The 17664-nt window shown below is 41.0% G+C and overlaps 1 protein-coding gene across 16 annotated transcripts in view; it reads left to right on the forward strand.

Moving 5' to 3' along the window:
• PEX5L (peroxisomal biogenesis factor 5 like) overlaps positions 1 to 17664 on the forward strand; it is a 228327-nt gene that overhangs the window by 189724 nt on the left and 20939 nt on the right. For all 16 annotated transcript variants that reach the window (XM_019840081.3, XM_045037231.1, XM_011286056.4 and 13 more), the window contains one exon: positions 17345 to 17461. In XM_019840081.3, the coding sequence (XP_019695640.1) occupies positions 17345 to 17461 (117 nt within the window). The remainder of the gene's footprint in view (positions 1 to 17344; positions 17462 to 17664) is intronic.

Consider the following 17664-nt stretch of genomic DNA (forward strand, 5'->3'; position numbering starts at 1 on the left):
CAGTGATTTTTTAATCTGACTTTTCCAAAACAACTGACCCAATTTTTTTTTCCTTAAATACGCCCAAAGTGTGGGAGGAGGAAGCTTTTCACAGTGTAAGGCAGTGTCTACATGGTTATTAGATATAACAAGTTAAATTCTTTATCACCAGGAAAAAATGCTACAAAGGAACTGCTTCTAAACCAATGGCTCTAGTGGCCTTCCCTGCAGCTAAGGGAAAAGCTAGGGAAAGGAGAGGAGGAAAGAACCTGTTTCCATGCTCAGACAGTCTAAGGTTGCTTTAGTTGTACCAATAAATGCTACCCCTGGTGGGCTCTCTGTCCTAAATCCATTCATTATTTCACTCAGTGCTCACAGCAGCTCCAAATCACTCCCATTTGTCAGTTCGCAAACTGACGTCTGCATACGGAGGGCAAGGAGAGATTGAAGAAAGAGGCAGACCACTCCACATTGGTAGGAGGCAGTTTAATAAGCAAGGGAACTTAGTTACAGGGCTTCTGTTGGGCAGCAAGATGAGTGTATCTCTACATCAACCTGCCAAATCTTAAAAATTTATCTAGAGACCTTAACTGGGTTCAGTCACATAATTCGCTGCATACGGTTGCAATAAAATCGTACTATCTATAAAGTCTACATCCTTAAAAATGGCTCCAACAATGGGAACTGTAGGCAGAATGTATATGCCAAGGACAAGGGAAGGGGTGAGGAGCCTCCAGTTGCCAGGATCCAACTGAAGAATCAACCAGCAATCACTTCCTCTTAATAACCTCTTCTAATGTCTTACCTCTCCTGATTGGCTCTTAGAATCTTATGTGTCCCCCTCTTCTGCAATGTGCCCTGAGTGGTCAGCAAGGGTGTTAATAACATGGAGGTGGTTTGTTTGTTAGTTGTCTGACTGCACTGGAGGCAGATACTATAGCAACAATACAGGCAAATGTAAAACAAAATAGATTAAGATGATTACCAAAATAACAATTTTTTCCATCAAGAACCCCATGATCCAAACCCCTGATTTACTTAGTCCCCTAGACTGGGGTTCAGATCACTCAGGGCATTCGTTATATTTTTATATGATTAAAATAGATGATACATACTAGATTCATCAGGTATGAACACATAACATTTTCTTTGGATAATGGCACAGGTGCCTCCCCACAAAGCAATAATAATGCCCAAGGCTATCCTATTTTGGAGGACAGCTTTTTCCATCAGAGACATTTCAGTATTCATTAAGGACAGGCTTTGCTGGCTATCAGTTAAGGTTTGTTGGGTGAATTTAGTAAGAGCTTCTGTGTGTACCATATCATCCTCCAGGCCAATGGAGAGAACAAAGAAGGCAGCCAAGAGATTTTATCAGTGGAAAACAGAACATACCCACCTGACCTTGAGGAGAGGGAGGTTGGCAGCTTTAGGAACTTGACCCAGTTGTACATACCATACATGTTGGCCAAGGGAGGCAGCGCTGTCAGGCGTGAGGAGATACAGTGGTGGTGGGAGATACTAGACCAGAACCCCTCTCTCGGTGACACATGTTCCATTCCATGTATCGTGCATTTCAACAGGTTCAGCTTGTAGCAGGACAGTGGAATCTCAGTGGAGACTGAGTAGTTCCCCACACTTAGAGGTGTAAAATAATCTACCCATTCCAGTGGGACGTCTTATTGCAAATTCCAGTAGATGACATCTTTCCCAGGCACGATGGGGTTTGGTGTTCTCAGCAGCACATCACATTGATTCATGGTGAGAGCTGGGCAATGGCTGTTTACCATGACTTTTTTATCTTTACAACATCAAATGTCTCAGCAGCAGTCTCTAGTTTGGCATACAGAATAATAGTCCCTACTGGTTGATTATTCAAATGAAGTAAAGCCTGGGACAGTACTTTAGTCTATCCAGCCAGGGTAGTTTTACCTGATACTAATTTAATTTGTTGCTTCAATATTTTATTTTTTCCTTTCTTTAACCCTACTGCTTGTGGGTGGTTATAGGGGGCATGGAACCATGGAACATGGTCATGTTCTTTTGGCCAGTCTTGCACATTATCACTTTTGAAATGTGATCCCTGATCCCTGTATTTTTGACAAGGGTGTCTGTACATGGTACTCAGCTTTTCTAATTCTTTAATGGTAGCAGCCTGGTTTGCACAGTGATGGGAAAACTTGGGTTAGGCCAGATACAGTGTCCCCATAAACCAAGGCATATTTAGAACCTTTGCTCTTGAGGGCGGGGCTAATATAATCAATTTACCAATCTTTCACAGGTTGGGAACTCCCATGGATGTCCCCAGACTTCTCTAGCAATTGTCTTGGGCATTATTAAGAACACACAAGATAAGCTTTTAATGCATTAACCAAGTCAGTGTATTTCAAGGGCAATCCTGCATCCTGCATCCCACCTGAATGCTAGTGGCCGTTTATTCCTATGCATCCAATCTTTTGTATCTACTGAAGAGTCAATTGCTAGCACTTGTGTACCCAGGCTAAAGCATCAGCTTCCTGATTGCCAGGAAGGATCAGTGTCTTATTATTTAAGGCATGGAAAATAGTGAGGACTGCCTCAGGCTCCTACAGATGAAACTGAATATATATCTTGGAATATGGAAACTGAATTTCCATATATCTTGACCATACAAGGGCATTCATGGTCATCCATCTTTAGGCTTCCCATTGTCTAAGCCATAGGGTTAATCCCTTTAGAACAGCCCAACTATATGTAAAGAGTTAACAGCCAGGGCTCCTGAGCAATCACAGACAAAATGGTCCGAGTTCAGCCCACTGGCTGCTGTGATTCATTCTTGTTTCTAGGCATCTGTATACTAGGCTTCAGTGAGAATTTCCCCCATTCTCTTTCTACCGGCCACAAGGGTCCCATAGGAATAGGGGCAGGATATTTATAGGATCTACATATCCTACAGGGTCTAGTAGCACCTGCAATTCCAGAGACGGTGGGCTAGCAGACAGGGTGCTCCTCTGTTGCAAATAGGCATACCGTTTAGCCAAAGTGGGAGTTTGATCCATGGCAGAGGTAGATCAGTGAAACATATTTTTAATTCATCCGTTGATAGGAGGGGAAGTTCTTATCATGATATACTGTTCCTTTGTGAGAAGCTCTACCTAGAGGAGCACTGTGTCCACTGCTAGCAGCTGTTGCTCTGTGGGGTACATCAGGTTTCTCTCCCCTTCCAGAGCTGGGACAAAAATTTTAGGGGTCTTCTCTCCTTCTGTTGTCCCTGCCATAGTACCCAACCCATACCTTCTGGAGTCACAGACACATCTAATTTAAATGTTAGCCCTCTGTGAGAAATGTCCAGAGCTTTAACCTGCCTTACTAGTGTTTTTGCCTTCTCAAAAGTGACTTGTTGTTTTGACCCCCCAGTTCCACGTGTACCCTTTTTCTTACTAGGTGGTATAAAAGGCAGAGGCGCTGTGCCAGGTGGGAATAAAAGTCCTTCTAAACCCCTAAATCTCTACAAAGATTTTCATCTCTCTCATGTTTTGTGGGAGTGGATAGGCTTGCATCGTGTCAATCATAGCTTTGAGGACAATGTGTGTCTTATCCAACCAAACAACTTCCAAAAACTTTATGGCAGCACCTGGGCCTTGAATTTTCTGGGGTTTATTGCCTATCCTTTCCTCACAGATGTCCAGCAAACCCCACAGAGTATCCAGCAAATCTTCATGTGTTAACATTATATCATCAATAGAATCGGGCCATTGTATTGGGCTACCATCCCATGACATAATATGAAGCTTTGCACGTAGCCTTAGGGAAGCACTTGAAGGGTCCATTATTGTCTCTCCCACATGAAGGCAAATTGATCTTAGTTATTAGAAACCTGTACTTGCCAGAGTCTTTTCCATGAATCTCGTTGAAGATGAAGCACTTTTGCAGGAACATTTTTGCAAAAGCATCAGAGTAAAATAATAACTGTCTATAAATGACAAAAGACTTTAAAAATGGCCATTGTTAAAGATCTGATGAGAGTTCATTATAATGCAATTGACAAGGAGATTTACTTATTTCTATGACATACATTTTAAAATTGCGACTGATAACATTATATACCAGGACATATCAGATTTTTAGGAATTCCATATAAATATACCCTAAGGAAAGCTTATCTGATATGCACTCTTTTTAATTTAGCATATCAAATAAGCCTAATTAGTTTAATATCTCCCTTTGATAAGGAGAGAAAACACATCTTTTGAGATGTTCCAGGGATCTGAAAAATCCCTAAGTTAGGACAAGGTCAACAAGCCCTCATTTAAATTTGATTTGGTGAATTTTGTCAAAAATATCAAAAAATTTAAAACAGTTGATTAAAAAGGGTCATAGTTCACCATGAAACAATACTTACTTATCATTTTAACCAAAGTGACAACGATTTGAAAGGCAAATACAGAAACTCATATAGTTGTAAAAAAAAAAACTTAGCTCGGGGAGACTTGGTGGCTCAGTCAGTTAAGCATCCAACTCTTGACTTCGGCTCAGATCATGATCTCATGGTGCAGGGTTGGAGCCCCGCATTGGACTCTGTGCTGAGAGAAGGTGCCTGCTTGGGATCCTCTGTCTCCCTTTCTCCCTGCCCTTCTCCCACCCTCACGCACGTGCACACGCAGTCTCTCAAAAATAAATAAACTTAAAAAAAAAAATTATCCATTAAATAAAAATCTTAGCTCTTTTAATGGAGAAGACTCAGTTTTTCATAAGTAATCAAAGACCTGATAAAGACCATATGACGCAAAATGAAATTATTTTGATAAAACATAGAATCTTTGTTTTCTAGGCAGATTACTTAAAAGATAAAGGAAAACCTTTCATAATCTCATCAAGGACAAACCAATAGTCCAAGAAAACTTTGTCCCTGTAGCAGATGAAAGAAAATAAAGTTTCAGTTTTACATAAATACACCATTGATGTTAAAGCTTACTTTTCTTGGGCGCCTGGGTGGCGCAGTCGGTTAAGCGTCCGACTTCAGCCAGGTCACGATCTCACGGTCCGTGAGTTCGAGCCCCACGTCGGGCTCTGGGCTGATGGCTCAGAGCCTGGAGCCTGTTTCCGATTCTGTGTCTCCCTCTCTCTCTGCCCCTCCCCCGTTCATGCTCTGTCTCTCTCTGTCCCAAAAAATAAATAAACGTTGAAAAAAAAAATTTTTTAAGCTTACTTTTCTTTAAGCCAATGAAATAGAGCTCTTTTGCAACTTAATTTTGGTAATTTTGGTAATTACCAAATTAAAAAGAAAAACATCACACATGTAATATATGTCCATGGACATACATAACAGACACACAGACACAAAAAAAGATCCCATAGCTTTCCTTCCAAAACTCTAGCCATGAATTCAGTACAACAATATAAAATTCACTAGTTTATAAAGCAGTTAAATACAAACGTGTTTCTGGCAGATGAAACAAGTAAAGGTTACCCACTCATATGGCTAAAGTTTTTTATTACTATTTGTAGAGAAGACTTTTAAGATTTGTATGTGCCCTTTAATAGTAATCTTTTGGAGGCTGTGGACTAGATTTGGGGCAAGGGAGTTTCTATAGCAAACTGTATTTTAGAAAGCGTCTTTCCCCCTTTTCTCTCTTCAGTCCCAGGCAATCGTGGGCAGGGTTTTAGTTGTCTCCTGTGGTATTTAGATTTCCAGGGAATGATAAGACTTACAACTTCAAGGGACAGAGAAAGAATGCAAGTTTCTTCTAGGAGTTTTAGGGGTATATTTCTTCATTATTGGAAATCTAGAGTAGTTACTATTTAAATTTTCCCTTTGTGTTAGGAGTCAAACTTCACGAGACTGTCAGTTGTCACTGTCAATCACCATAACATCCTCCTCTTTGCTCTTGGCTCTCTTCACTTTCCTAGAGATTTCTCCTCTTAGTATCCCAATCAGGCTTTGTCACAAGCTCTTGGATCTTAACCCAAGGCATCTTGTACCCTTTTAGCTTTGCAAAATTGACCACCAAGTTCCTCAACTTATTATCCTCCTCTCCCACCTTTTCTGCCAGCCCCAAAGCTGGCAAAGTAGTGGACAACTGCTTGTCCTTCTATAGCTCAGCTCTTCCAACTTTCTAACTCAACTTCAGCCTCTAGTTGGGCATCAGTGACCAGCCAAGCTGCCCACATGAGAGGCCAGCCCACTGTGGCAGCCACTCATTTCCCTTCTTTGCTGCAGTGTGCTATGTGTAGTTTCTCAAACACATATATCAAACCTGCTAGCATTTTCAGGGTGTCCTGAGACTCACATGGCGGTCCACGAGCATCTAACATATGTGACCACCTCTCCTCACATAGAGATCAGTGGCCAACACAGGATTTCCCCCGTGAATGCCTCTTTCCCAAGGCCCATTACTTTGGTCTCCTAGCTGGCTCACCAACTGTTGGTTCCTAAACTGGGCCCATACACAGAAGGCAAGGAGAGACCTACGAAAACGGCGACCACTCTAAATTGGTAGGTGGCAGATTTAATAAGAAAGGAAACTTGCATACAAGGCTTATCTTATGTGGCTGCAAGAAGAGATCTCCACACCTGCCCACCAGAATCTTAAAAAGTTTATATAGAGGCCTTCACTGGGTTCAGTCACATATACCATCCAGATGGTCTCAATAACACCTTCCTCTCTCAAGGCCGCATCCTTAGAACAGCTTTTGCTATGGGAACCGTAGGCAGACCATACATTCAAAGGATGGGGGAGTACGTGAGGAGCTTCTAATTACCCAGGTTTAGCTCTAGGACCAACTGGCAGTCACATCCTCTCAATTACCTCCTCCAACAACATCATTTTAATTTGGAAAAACTGGGACATAGACTTTGTAACTTATTCAAGGTCACACCACAGTTAAGTGGCAAGAATGAGATTCTGACCAGGTCTAACCCCAAAACTTCCACTCTTAATCACTATTTCTAATACGAAAAATGTTTGCATGTTTTGCAGACCCTGAACCAATCATAGAATTTAAACATTGTTGGTCACCAGAAAAAAATAATTTCTTTATCAAAGATTTTCTGTTATTGAAATTATTTTAAAAGAAACAACAATATAGGAAATCAGAAAGTTGGGGGAGGAAAGGCTAGCTAGGAACTCCTTAGAATTCCCATGACATTAATAAATTAACTGTTTTCATTTTTTTCATATTCCTTCCAGTCTTTGTCCAATCTGTATATGTAATTATATGTATTTTCAAAGCCATTTTAAATGAATAGCTAGTATTGAAATGATAAACTCATCAAATGAATTGTCTTCTTAAAAACAGACAAAAAGCGTTTTAATTCTTCCCTCCACATTCTGGGTTTCATTTCCTCTTCTGGAACAATAACAATGACAGATTCTTGAAGAATTCTGATTCACACAGCAGATGTGAGGATTAGAGAACCTGCTGGCTAATTGGAGATAAGTTTCACTGGAAAAAGTCACATGAAAACAAACTATATGTGGTAAATTCCTACCCCTGAGCTTCTCAGGATATACCGAATTTATCCCACCAAAGAGTTCTGTTTTTGTAGAACTTCAGATGCCCTGAGTCTCTACATCAGCATTTTCCAAGCTGTGTTCTAGAGAACCCTAATGACAGATGCACACTTAGAGTTTCAAGGTAAATACATTTAATGACTACTGTTTACATCCCCGCTGAGAGATTTAAAATGTACATTAGCATATGAACATCCTGGGAAGTCATGCAGTAAGGAACGCGTTCACTTTTGTCCAGAAGTTGCAAACAAGCTACTTCCAGGAGCCAGGTGGGTAAAGATAGTGATCTGGTGGTGGCTGCGATGAAGTGGAAACTACACGTACCACCTGACAGTTGCTGCTTCTGGTCCACGTGGGCCTAATATTAGCATATCTTCATGAGATGTCTGAAATCTGGGTTTTGATGGAAAGTTTACATCCAGTTTGAGTGGGGAAAAAAACATGTCTCTTGGCTAGATTGGGCCCCTAGGCCACCAATTGGCAGCCTCTGGGTTAACCTAAGGTTTCTCAAGCTCATTTGACTACAGGACTCTTTGTTTCTAGAATACTCTTTGGGGAAATGCTACCACACTTCATTCTCCTGCCAACCCTTTAAGGTCACTGTCTACATCTAGTCTTCCTCCCGTGCTCCAGTCTTCCAACCTAAAGTATGTTCCAGTTACTATGATTGTGTAATAAATTACTCCAACACTTGTGGCTTAAAAAAAGCAATATTTATTTTGCTCAAAAGTTGTAGTTTGGGTAAGTCTCAGAGAGCATGATTCATCTTTATTCCACTACATGTCGGTGTGGCTCAAAGCCTCGTGGAGATGGTGAGGGATGGGAACCATCCAATGGCATTCTCAGGGCACCTGGCTCGTTCAGTCAGTGGAGCATGTGACTCTTGATTTTGGAGTTGTGGGTTTGAGCCCCACATTGCATGTAGAGATTGCTTAAAAATAAAATCTTAAAAAAAAAACAAATAAACAAACAAAGGCATTCTCACTCAAACGTCAGGCTTATGCCAATAGTCACCTGACACCTTAGCTGCAATGGCTTAGAACACCTACATGTGACCTTTCTTTGAGGCCTGGGCTTCCTTGCTAGATATCTAGCCATCTAGATAGCTAGATTCCAGGAGTGAGCTGTCCTGACAGGGTTACAAGAGTGTGGGAGAGGTGCTGGTGCTTGTCTCACAGAGTCAAAGAATGAGTTTCATGGACAACAGAGTGAGCGAAACAATAGAGTTTATTGAGGAAAGTACAAAGCTCTCAAGAGTGAGAGGGGTCCCAACTGGGTAACTGCCAAGGATTTTTGTCTTTGACTTTTTATCGGGGCCTTATCAGAAAGTTGTGACACTCCACTTATGCACCTAACCCAGGCAGGTCTAGAATATGTTTATCCATTTTTTTTTCCAAACCCTGCCACAGCTTCAGCCTCCCACTTACAGCTGCAACCTTCCCAAAGAGTCCGTTATCTCCCTGACTAATGTGAACCCTTTTCCTTCCCAAGAGGAAAAGGGAGAAGCAGGCAGAACCTGCATCACCTTGTAGGATCTAGCCCCAAAAGTCACAGCACGTCATTTCTGCTGCATTCTATTTGTCAAAGCAAGTGTTCAAAGACAGACAAGTGACTCCACCTCCTTAAAGGAGGGTGGCAAGGTTCCGAAGAGGATGGGGGACCGGAAATACCATTTTAGCCAATTTGGAAGATGCAATCTTCCAGAAAAAAGAAAGAATGAGGGGCACCTGGGTGGTTCAGTCGGTTAAGCATCCAACTCTTAACTTCAGCTCAAGTCATGAACTCATGGTCCTGAGGTCGAGCCTGGCATCAGGCTCCATGCTGGATGTGGAGTCTGCCTGAGATTCTCTTTCCCTCTCCCTCTGCCCCTCCCCCACTCGCACATGCTTGCGCTCTCTAGCTATCTCTCTCTTTCTCTCTCTCTCAAAAAAAAAAAAAATTCTGGCTCTTTCATTTAACAAAAATAATGTGACTTCGAGCAAGTGATTTCATCTCTTTTTGCACCATTTGTTTACTGTATCCTGAATTACAGTTGCCTCTGCTTTTACTTAGACTGTAAGCATCTTGAGAGTAGCACTCACATCTAAGTTTTTTGTTTTATTCTTTAATGCTGCTGTAATGCAAGTGCAGACACGTACTTGGGGTTTAGTACATATTTCTAATACCTTATTTTATTACAGCTAGTAGGGAGATTCTCAGTAACTTTTCACCGCTTGTAAACATGGTCGAAGGAGACGAAATGCCCCCCCCCCCAGAACTGAATCACACTGCCTTTAGTTCATTATTGTTCTGTGTTGGTCTCAGCCTATCAATGACCGGTGCTGTGGCTGGACCAGCGCCTGTGGTTCTTATTATGATTTCAAGATGCTCTCAGCAATAACCACCAGGAAATTTTGAAAGAGAAAATGTTTCTTATAAGTTCTGAAAATTACATGGCCCACCTGGAGCCACACAGTGAGGTCATGGGTAGAGAGAAAGAGAGCAGACCCAGGGTTCTGCTTTTATTGGGGTTGAGGGCAGGGGACCTAGAGTTTTGAGGGCTCATTCTTCATTGGTTTTAAACCATTCACTCATTTAAAACAGAAGTGCAGGAATTTAGAGCCTGGGAGGAGGAAAAAACAACCAGCCCAAATGGTCAGTTATTGAAATCAACCAAGCTGTCTAAAACAAAGTAGCCTTGGGAGTAGGGGTGGGGGAGGGGGCGAAGCATGACCTGGCTCCTGATCTAAAGGCAAGGTGTCTTTTATCAAGATAGCCATTTTGAAGTGGATGCCTCACCAATCAAAACTTAAGTCAAACATTTGCCTTACAAAAAGAAAGCCAACTGTCAGGGCTTGCACTGGAACTATCCATCCACATGCCACTTCCTTTATCACAGGACTTGTGACCGTATGGATGTGAGGCAAGGCTCAAACCCCAGAGCCCTCCCATCTTCTCTTTTAACTGAGCCAGCCAGGCTTCCATGCTCCCATCTCCTTATGCCTATCCCAAAGTAGCCCTGTTGTCCTCTATCACCAGCTGCCCAAAGAGCCACCAGGAAGCCTGCTGAGAAATCGGCCCCACAAAACCTTATGCCCAAAGCAGCAGCAAACCCCAGATTTGGTCTGCAAACCTCCAGGCCCAGTGCACCTATAAGAGTAGTTCTTTGCTGCGAATACAGATACCAAATGGAGCCACAAACTGATATAATCTTGTCAAACTTTGGCTCCACAAAGGCATTCATTTGCTAATGAATATGCTAAAATCTCTTTCAAAAATGACCATACCCATTTGAAGGACAAGTTTTCCTCATTGTGCATTAATACTCCATTCCTCTTTGCAGCTTGCCCTGGGAAGAAGACTAGAAAGAACAGGAAAATATCTTAGATTCTGACATCCTCCTCAAGCTTGTATTAAATTATTTCTAACCTCCTGTGCCCTTTCCTCTCCTTCCCATCATTTCCAATTTTTCCTCCCCACATTTCTGCAGCCAGCCTGCTACCACATTGTTTGGTGAAAGCCTCAGGCTATTTGCCATGTGCCTGCCAACTTCTGCAGTGATGGCCGATTTCATTAAACAAGGAAGCCTGTCTAACCCAGAGGCAACCAGAAAATCTATGTTGAGTGCTAGTACCAATATTTTTGTTTTTCAACATTTCTGAACCACGGAGTTAACAAGTTATGCTATTGCACCCTCGCTATCCTGAGAAATAATTTTTTTCATTTATGAATATAAAATTACAGTAACTACTGATTCGTTTGTTCTTAATGTTACTAGTTTTAAGCACTTCACATACATTGTTTCACTTAATCTGCACAACCACTTCAGGAGACTTTCTACATTTTACAAACGAGAAACTGAGTTAAAGAGGTGAGCTGAATTGCCAAAGGTCTCTTGACAAGGGACATAGCCAGTTTTGCGACCTGTTTTACTTGATGCCAAAGCCCATGGATTTTCTTCCCTATACCATTTAGGTTGAGAAAGGGGCATGCGTGACCCTTTTCTTATCTCATAGAGATTTTATTAATTTTGAGCCTTCCTGTTTGACTCAATTTGTCAGTTCATTGATAACGTTGCGATCAGACACACTCAGGGTCCTAAGAGACCATAGAATTCATTAGGTCAAGCTAATCTGTGAATCGTCTTTACAGCACTTCTCACATTGGTCATTGCACTTCTGCTTAAAGACTTCTAATGTTGGGGAACCCAGTCTTCTGAGGAGGAAGCAGCCCATTACATTTTCGGGCATTTGATTAAAAATCTGCCCCCCAAGAACTGCCATTCATTCACCCTAGTCCTTCTGTCTGCAAGACAAGGCTAAACCTGCTTACTCAGCTCCATCACCCTGTGAGCGTTGCTTTGCCAGTGAATTGTTTCATAAACCAGGTTAGTCCTGCCTGCCTATTTACTCTTGCCTGAATAGATGCCAGTTTGCCAATGCCCCTCACTACATGGCCCCCCCAGGACTACACCCAGAGCTCAAACTAATTCTGACCAATCAAAATTCTATCCCATCCTCCATCAGGATGCTGACCATCTATTCTTGCAGCCCCAGGTTGAGTATGTTCTTTGGGCAGCCACATGGAATCTTGGACTATTAGCTTTTAGTCAATAAGATATGTGAGTACAGATGTTTTGGCCACATTTTGCTAACCTGGGCTACTAGATCCCAGGGCAGTAAGGTCTCTAACTGATCCGCACATAATTTCACGTTAACAAAAACTGTTTGTGGCAAATATTTTACCCAAGCTTGCACAGTGATTTTCATTTCTTGCCATGCCTCTTTTCTTCTGCATATAGATAATGGATTGCTTAAGTTTTGATCCAGTGACAGTTAATCAATAGATGTCTAAAGAAAGAAAAAGAAAGTCAGACTCCTCACAGACACAATGGGCATTCAATCTTACATCAAACAGTTCTTTCACAGCACAACCCCAGGATCCTTCTAATCAACAATTATGTTTGACTACAAAATTGAAAGTATCTCTGCTTTAACTCAAGGATGACCAAAATAGGGTGGTGAATGGGAACTGGCAATATGCTGTTCTTCCTTAAAAGTCCCTGGTTCTAAATTAAATTGCTGATTTTTTTTTACTCTTTATATTTTAATTTCATTAATATTTAATTTTGTCATGGTTCTTATAGAAATTTTTATGTTCTAGTTTTGCAGTCAAAAAGTAAAGGGAAAATGTCAGCTTTATTCTTGGGAAAATGCTTTAAAGTATAATTTTTAGAGATCAGTGAACAGACTAGAAGCCTGCTTTCCATCCCCCTTATTCTGATCTTTCGAGCCAATCTGCGTAAACAAACCTGAGTGTCTAATCAATTCAGGCTTCTTACCTTACAGAGGACAAAAAAAAAAAAAAAAAATGTACAGGTGACTTTAAGCACACAACTCTCTTCTCTCCAACCACTGATACAGAATATTAATTCGAAGGAATTCGAAGAAGCAAGAGATGCCTCTAGTGTAGGGTCTTTTGGAGAAAGACCATGGAGGAATTGAAATTGAAAAGAAGTATTTTTTAAACAAATCTTACTTTTTCACAAAAATAACGTGCTAGCAGGGCACCGGGGTGGCTCAGTTGGTTAAGTATCTGACGCCTGGTTTCGTTTCAGGTCATGATCTCACAGGTGCGTGAGTCTGAGCTCCACATCAGGCTCTACGCTCGGTGCAGAGTCTGCTTGGGATTCTCTGTCTCCCTCTCTTTCTGCCCCTCCTCTGCTTGCTTGCTCTCTCTCTCTCTCTCTCTCAAAGATAAATATATAAACTTTATATTAAAAAAATAGGGGTGCCTGTGTGGCTCAGTCAGTTAAGCATCTCACTTCAGCTCAGATCATGGTCTCTGACAACTCAGAGCCTGGAACCTGCTTCAGATTCTGTTTCCATCTCTCTCTGCCCTTCTCCCATTCATGCTCTGTTTCTGCCTCTCTCTCAAAAATAAATAAACATCAAAAAAATGTTTTTTTAAATAAAATAAATAAAAATAAATAACATGCTAGCAATAGAAAATTTTGGAAATGCTGTAAGATACAAGGAATGGTAATGGGACAAATTACTCACAACCATGAAAGTAGTACTATGGGTGCATTTCTCTACAGTCTTTTTTCCCCAACACAGTATTTGTTGTTGTTTTCTATCATTATGATCATACTACTTATAAAGGCCCAAAGCCTGCTCCATGCTGTAATAACTCTTCATAAATACCATTTTAATTGCTACATAACAGTTTTTTTCCATAATCTCTTAACTTTGCTCCTATTTTTGAATAATTAAGTAGAAGGGAAAGATTTACATAGAGGAAAGTTATCTAGAAAAGGGTACGTATTTACAGCAAATTAAAACACCAGGATACTCATAGATGTATATTTGGGCTTGGAGGTTGTAGGTGAGATCTTTGTTTTATTCTTTATATTTTTCTCAGTGATACAAAAACACTAATGAACACACCTACACTTATTTAACATTTACCATATACTTCATGCCACAGATATATTTTCTCATTTAATCCTCATAACAACTAACCAAGATCACTGTTATATGTTCACTTTAAAAATAGGGAAAATGAGGGGCGCCTGGGTGGCTCAGTCGGTTAAGCAGCCGACTTCAGCTCAGGTCATGATCTCGCGGTCCGTGAGTTCAAGCCCTGTGTCGGGCACTGTACTGACAGCTCAGAGCCTGGAGCCTGTTTCAGATTCTGTGTCTCCCTCTCTCTGACCCTCCCCCGTTTATGCTCTGTCTCTCTCTGTCTCAAAAATAAATAAACATTAAAAAAAATTTTTTTTAAATAGGGAAAATGAGACCTAGCGGAGTTAAGGGTCTTGCAAAGGTTAGTGATGGAGCCACATTTTTTTCCCAGTTCCACCTGAGCAGACGGCTACCCTTCTCAACCACGATACCACATATCCCAAGCTTTCCATGAATATCAACCACTGTTATAATCATTTTTAAAAATGAAAGTAGATTGCAAATAGCTCATTTCTGATGTAGGCAGATAGCTTATTACCTGTAGAATATAAAAAACAATCTACCAAAATCCCAGAACAGCTAAGAAAATCATCAATACATAAAATCCCTTCAGTCCTATCTACAATGGTTAAAATTCAAATATGTTTCAGGTTTCTCTAAGATTGATTAGAAATAGAAAAAAAGAAGCAGTGTTAATTGCAGTTACATGAATGAAATCTGGATTCTGAGACTGGATGAAAATTGTGCTAAAAGTAGTCGTCTGTAATTAAATGAAACTGTGCTGTGCACTTTAATTAGTCAGCATAATTTGTTCTAAGTGGTAAGTCCTGGAGTATCTCGTTAAATAAGAGCCTGACAACCTCACCTTAACTGAGGTTCTGTTTCCTATAGCAGTCTTATTTATGCATCCACAACTCTAATTTGAACCTACAGGAAAGGTGATGCATCCTTTTGTAAACCAGCTGTACATGTTACAAAATCTTCTTCATTATTTCATTCAGAAGACTTGGGAAAATCAGTAAACATTATAAAATTCACTTGATAGATTTATCTTTGTTTCTATGCAGAGAAGCTGAACTACATTTTTGAAAAGCTATTCAAGAAAATGAGTCTCTAAATTTTTTTAAGTCTATTTATTTATTTTGAGAGAAAGAAAGCATGAGTAGGGAAGGGACAGAAAGGGAGAGGGAGGACCCCAAGTAGGTTCCACGCTGTCACCTGAGAGCCCACTGCAGGGCTCAATCCCCCAAACTGCAAGATCATGACCTGAGCCGAAATCAAGAGTCAGATGCTTAACTGACTGAGCTACCCAGATCCCCAGGTCTCCGAAATTTTTTTCAAATTCCTCAGGACTTAGATATTCAGGTTTGTGGTATTTACAAAGGTCAGATCGTTGTTCTTCTTCATTGTTGTTTTGAACCTTTAAAAAATTATAACAGCAATGCATACTTAGAAAATTCAGAAAGTGCAGAAAAGTATAAAGCAGGAAAAACATCACCCATCATCCCTTCATTCAAAGACAGATTACTCTTAACATGGCAGTGTATGTCCTTTTAGTTTATTATCAAGCCATTGCTTTTGTATATTGGAGATCAATCTGTTTGCACAATTTGGAATTCTACTAAAAAGACTTGTTAAAAAATAAATTTTGGATTTTATTCCTAACCTTAACCTGGATGAGTGGTGGCCATTCCATGTGCTTCTAGCATCTCAGACACAGATTGTCAATGTGCCTGCTGCCCTGAGCCTTCGTCAAGGGGAGGCCTCTGCTGAAGGGACAGGACCCATTCCTGTGGTAGGAAGGCATAGTGTAGACATAATAAAGGAGAATGACAAGACCGACTACTTACTTAGAAGCCTTGGATTAAACAGATTGGGTTGGCCCTTAATCCCCAAACATTTACTTCCGGAAGAAATAAGCTTAGAATTATCATTCGGAGCAACTCTGAAGAGTTCCCACCAGAGAACAACCACTATCAGGCACAAGTGTAGAGAAGATGGTAAGATAGAAGGACTGAAAGGTGAACGGCAATCCTGAAGGTGTCAGCAAGTCACAGGACTTAGAATCATAGAAATTGAGATTTGCAGGTAGAGCGTGCATGTCAGTCCCACACTCAGATGTTCAAGGGAAAATCCCTTGTTTTCTTTAAAGAAAATTAAGTGGTATCTAAGCATCGCTCTTACCAACTGGAAAGTAACATAGTCTCAGGCACCAAATATGGAAGGATTATGGGGTGTCAGAAATCAAGGGCAGAGTCTTCATCCTCCATCTGTTCATGCTGATGGCTAACAGCCGACAAGCCCCAAGTAGTTCCTTGAAATCCAGTTTCTCTCGATGTCCCTGCCATGTGGGAATCAGAGTTCAAGTCAGCCCCCCAGCCATACCCTCTGGCACCCTCTTGGAGGTCAGGCCAGTTTGCAGGGGAAAACCTAAAAGCTAAGCACCAGTCTCCCATTCATCTCAGAACCCACCACCCTCCTTCTATTTTCCCACCCCTGAAAATTTCCCCTTCCTCTCTCAGGTTCTCTAAAATATTTGCCCCTTTCCCCTCACGCCAGGACACCCAAAGTAACTCTCTCCAGGCTTAACAAAATAGAAGCTAATCAGGGACAGATCTTGCAGAAAATTTCTGCTTCAGTCCTCCCCTGAAGTAAAGGAGAGCCAATGTCCTGGTTTCCCTTTTGGAAGACATGAAGGAAATTATAAAGAGAAAAACACAAAGTAATGTTTTCCAAAAAATCATCCTGCCATTGGTAAACCTTAACTAAAAGGACTCCATTAAGTTCACACCAAAAGACAGTCTCAATGTTTTAGCCCTACGAGGCCATGCTTGCCGTAAGGTGATGAGCATGGGCTTAGAAGCCAGACCGAGGTTCTGATCCTGTGCAATCCTAGCTTTAGGACCATAATCCTCTAGACTCAGTTTTCTCCCAGCACAGTGCTTGGCACAGAGTAGGGTTAACTAATGTTATTTTCCCTTGTTCATGGCCAGCTGCCTCCCCAAATCACTGCCCCTCCAGTCCCAAAGCCACTGCTCTAATTCCTCATATCCTGAGAGCGACTCTAAGCTCTAATTCCTCATATCCTGAGAGCGACTCCTTCCTAAAATATGTGGCTGGTACCCACACTTGAAACTGCTCAAGTAATGGATTTTTAGTTGAATTTGGTATATATGATATTGGTCCTTCAGATGGTAACTATTTTCCTGCTGGAGAAAGTCACAACCAATCCAGTTCAACACTTTGACCACTAAGTACCCTCCAGAAGCTCTTCAACCATGAGTATCATTGGATGTGACCAGTTTGAACATTTTATTCCTCCTAAGAACTCCTTTTGATCTATGAGTAAAACTGTCTTCCTAGAAATAACCCAAGTGACATAGCATGTTCTTAAATCCATCTGTCTTCATTTTTACTATCTCCTAGTCAGATACAGAGTTTTGGGATAAGATGCAAGCAGAATGGGAAGAAATGGCCCGGAGGAACTGGATATCCGAGAACCAAGAAGCCCAGAACCAAGTTACAATCTCAGCTAGTGAGAAGGTGACCAATTCTGTTCTTATATATGCTGACCAGTTTTCTCAACCTCTTTGCATCATATTTTTATAAATTAGTTAATAACTATTTTGTGAAAATGTTAAGAATTCAACAGACAATTTAATGTCAATCTGATCTAGAAGAAATTCTGGTAAATGAAAACAATATAATCATCCAATGTGTGAAGACAGCAAAGCTGGAATGGAATA

This window comes from Felis catus, chromosome C2 (assembly GCF_018350175.1).
Source record: "Felis catus isolate Fca126 chromosome C2, F.catus_Fca126_mat1.0, whole genome shotgun sequence".
NCBI classification, from domain to species: domain Eukaryota; kingdom Metazoa; phylum Chordata; class Mammalia; order Carnivora; family Felidae; genus Felis; species Felis catus.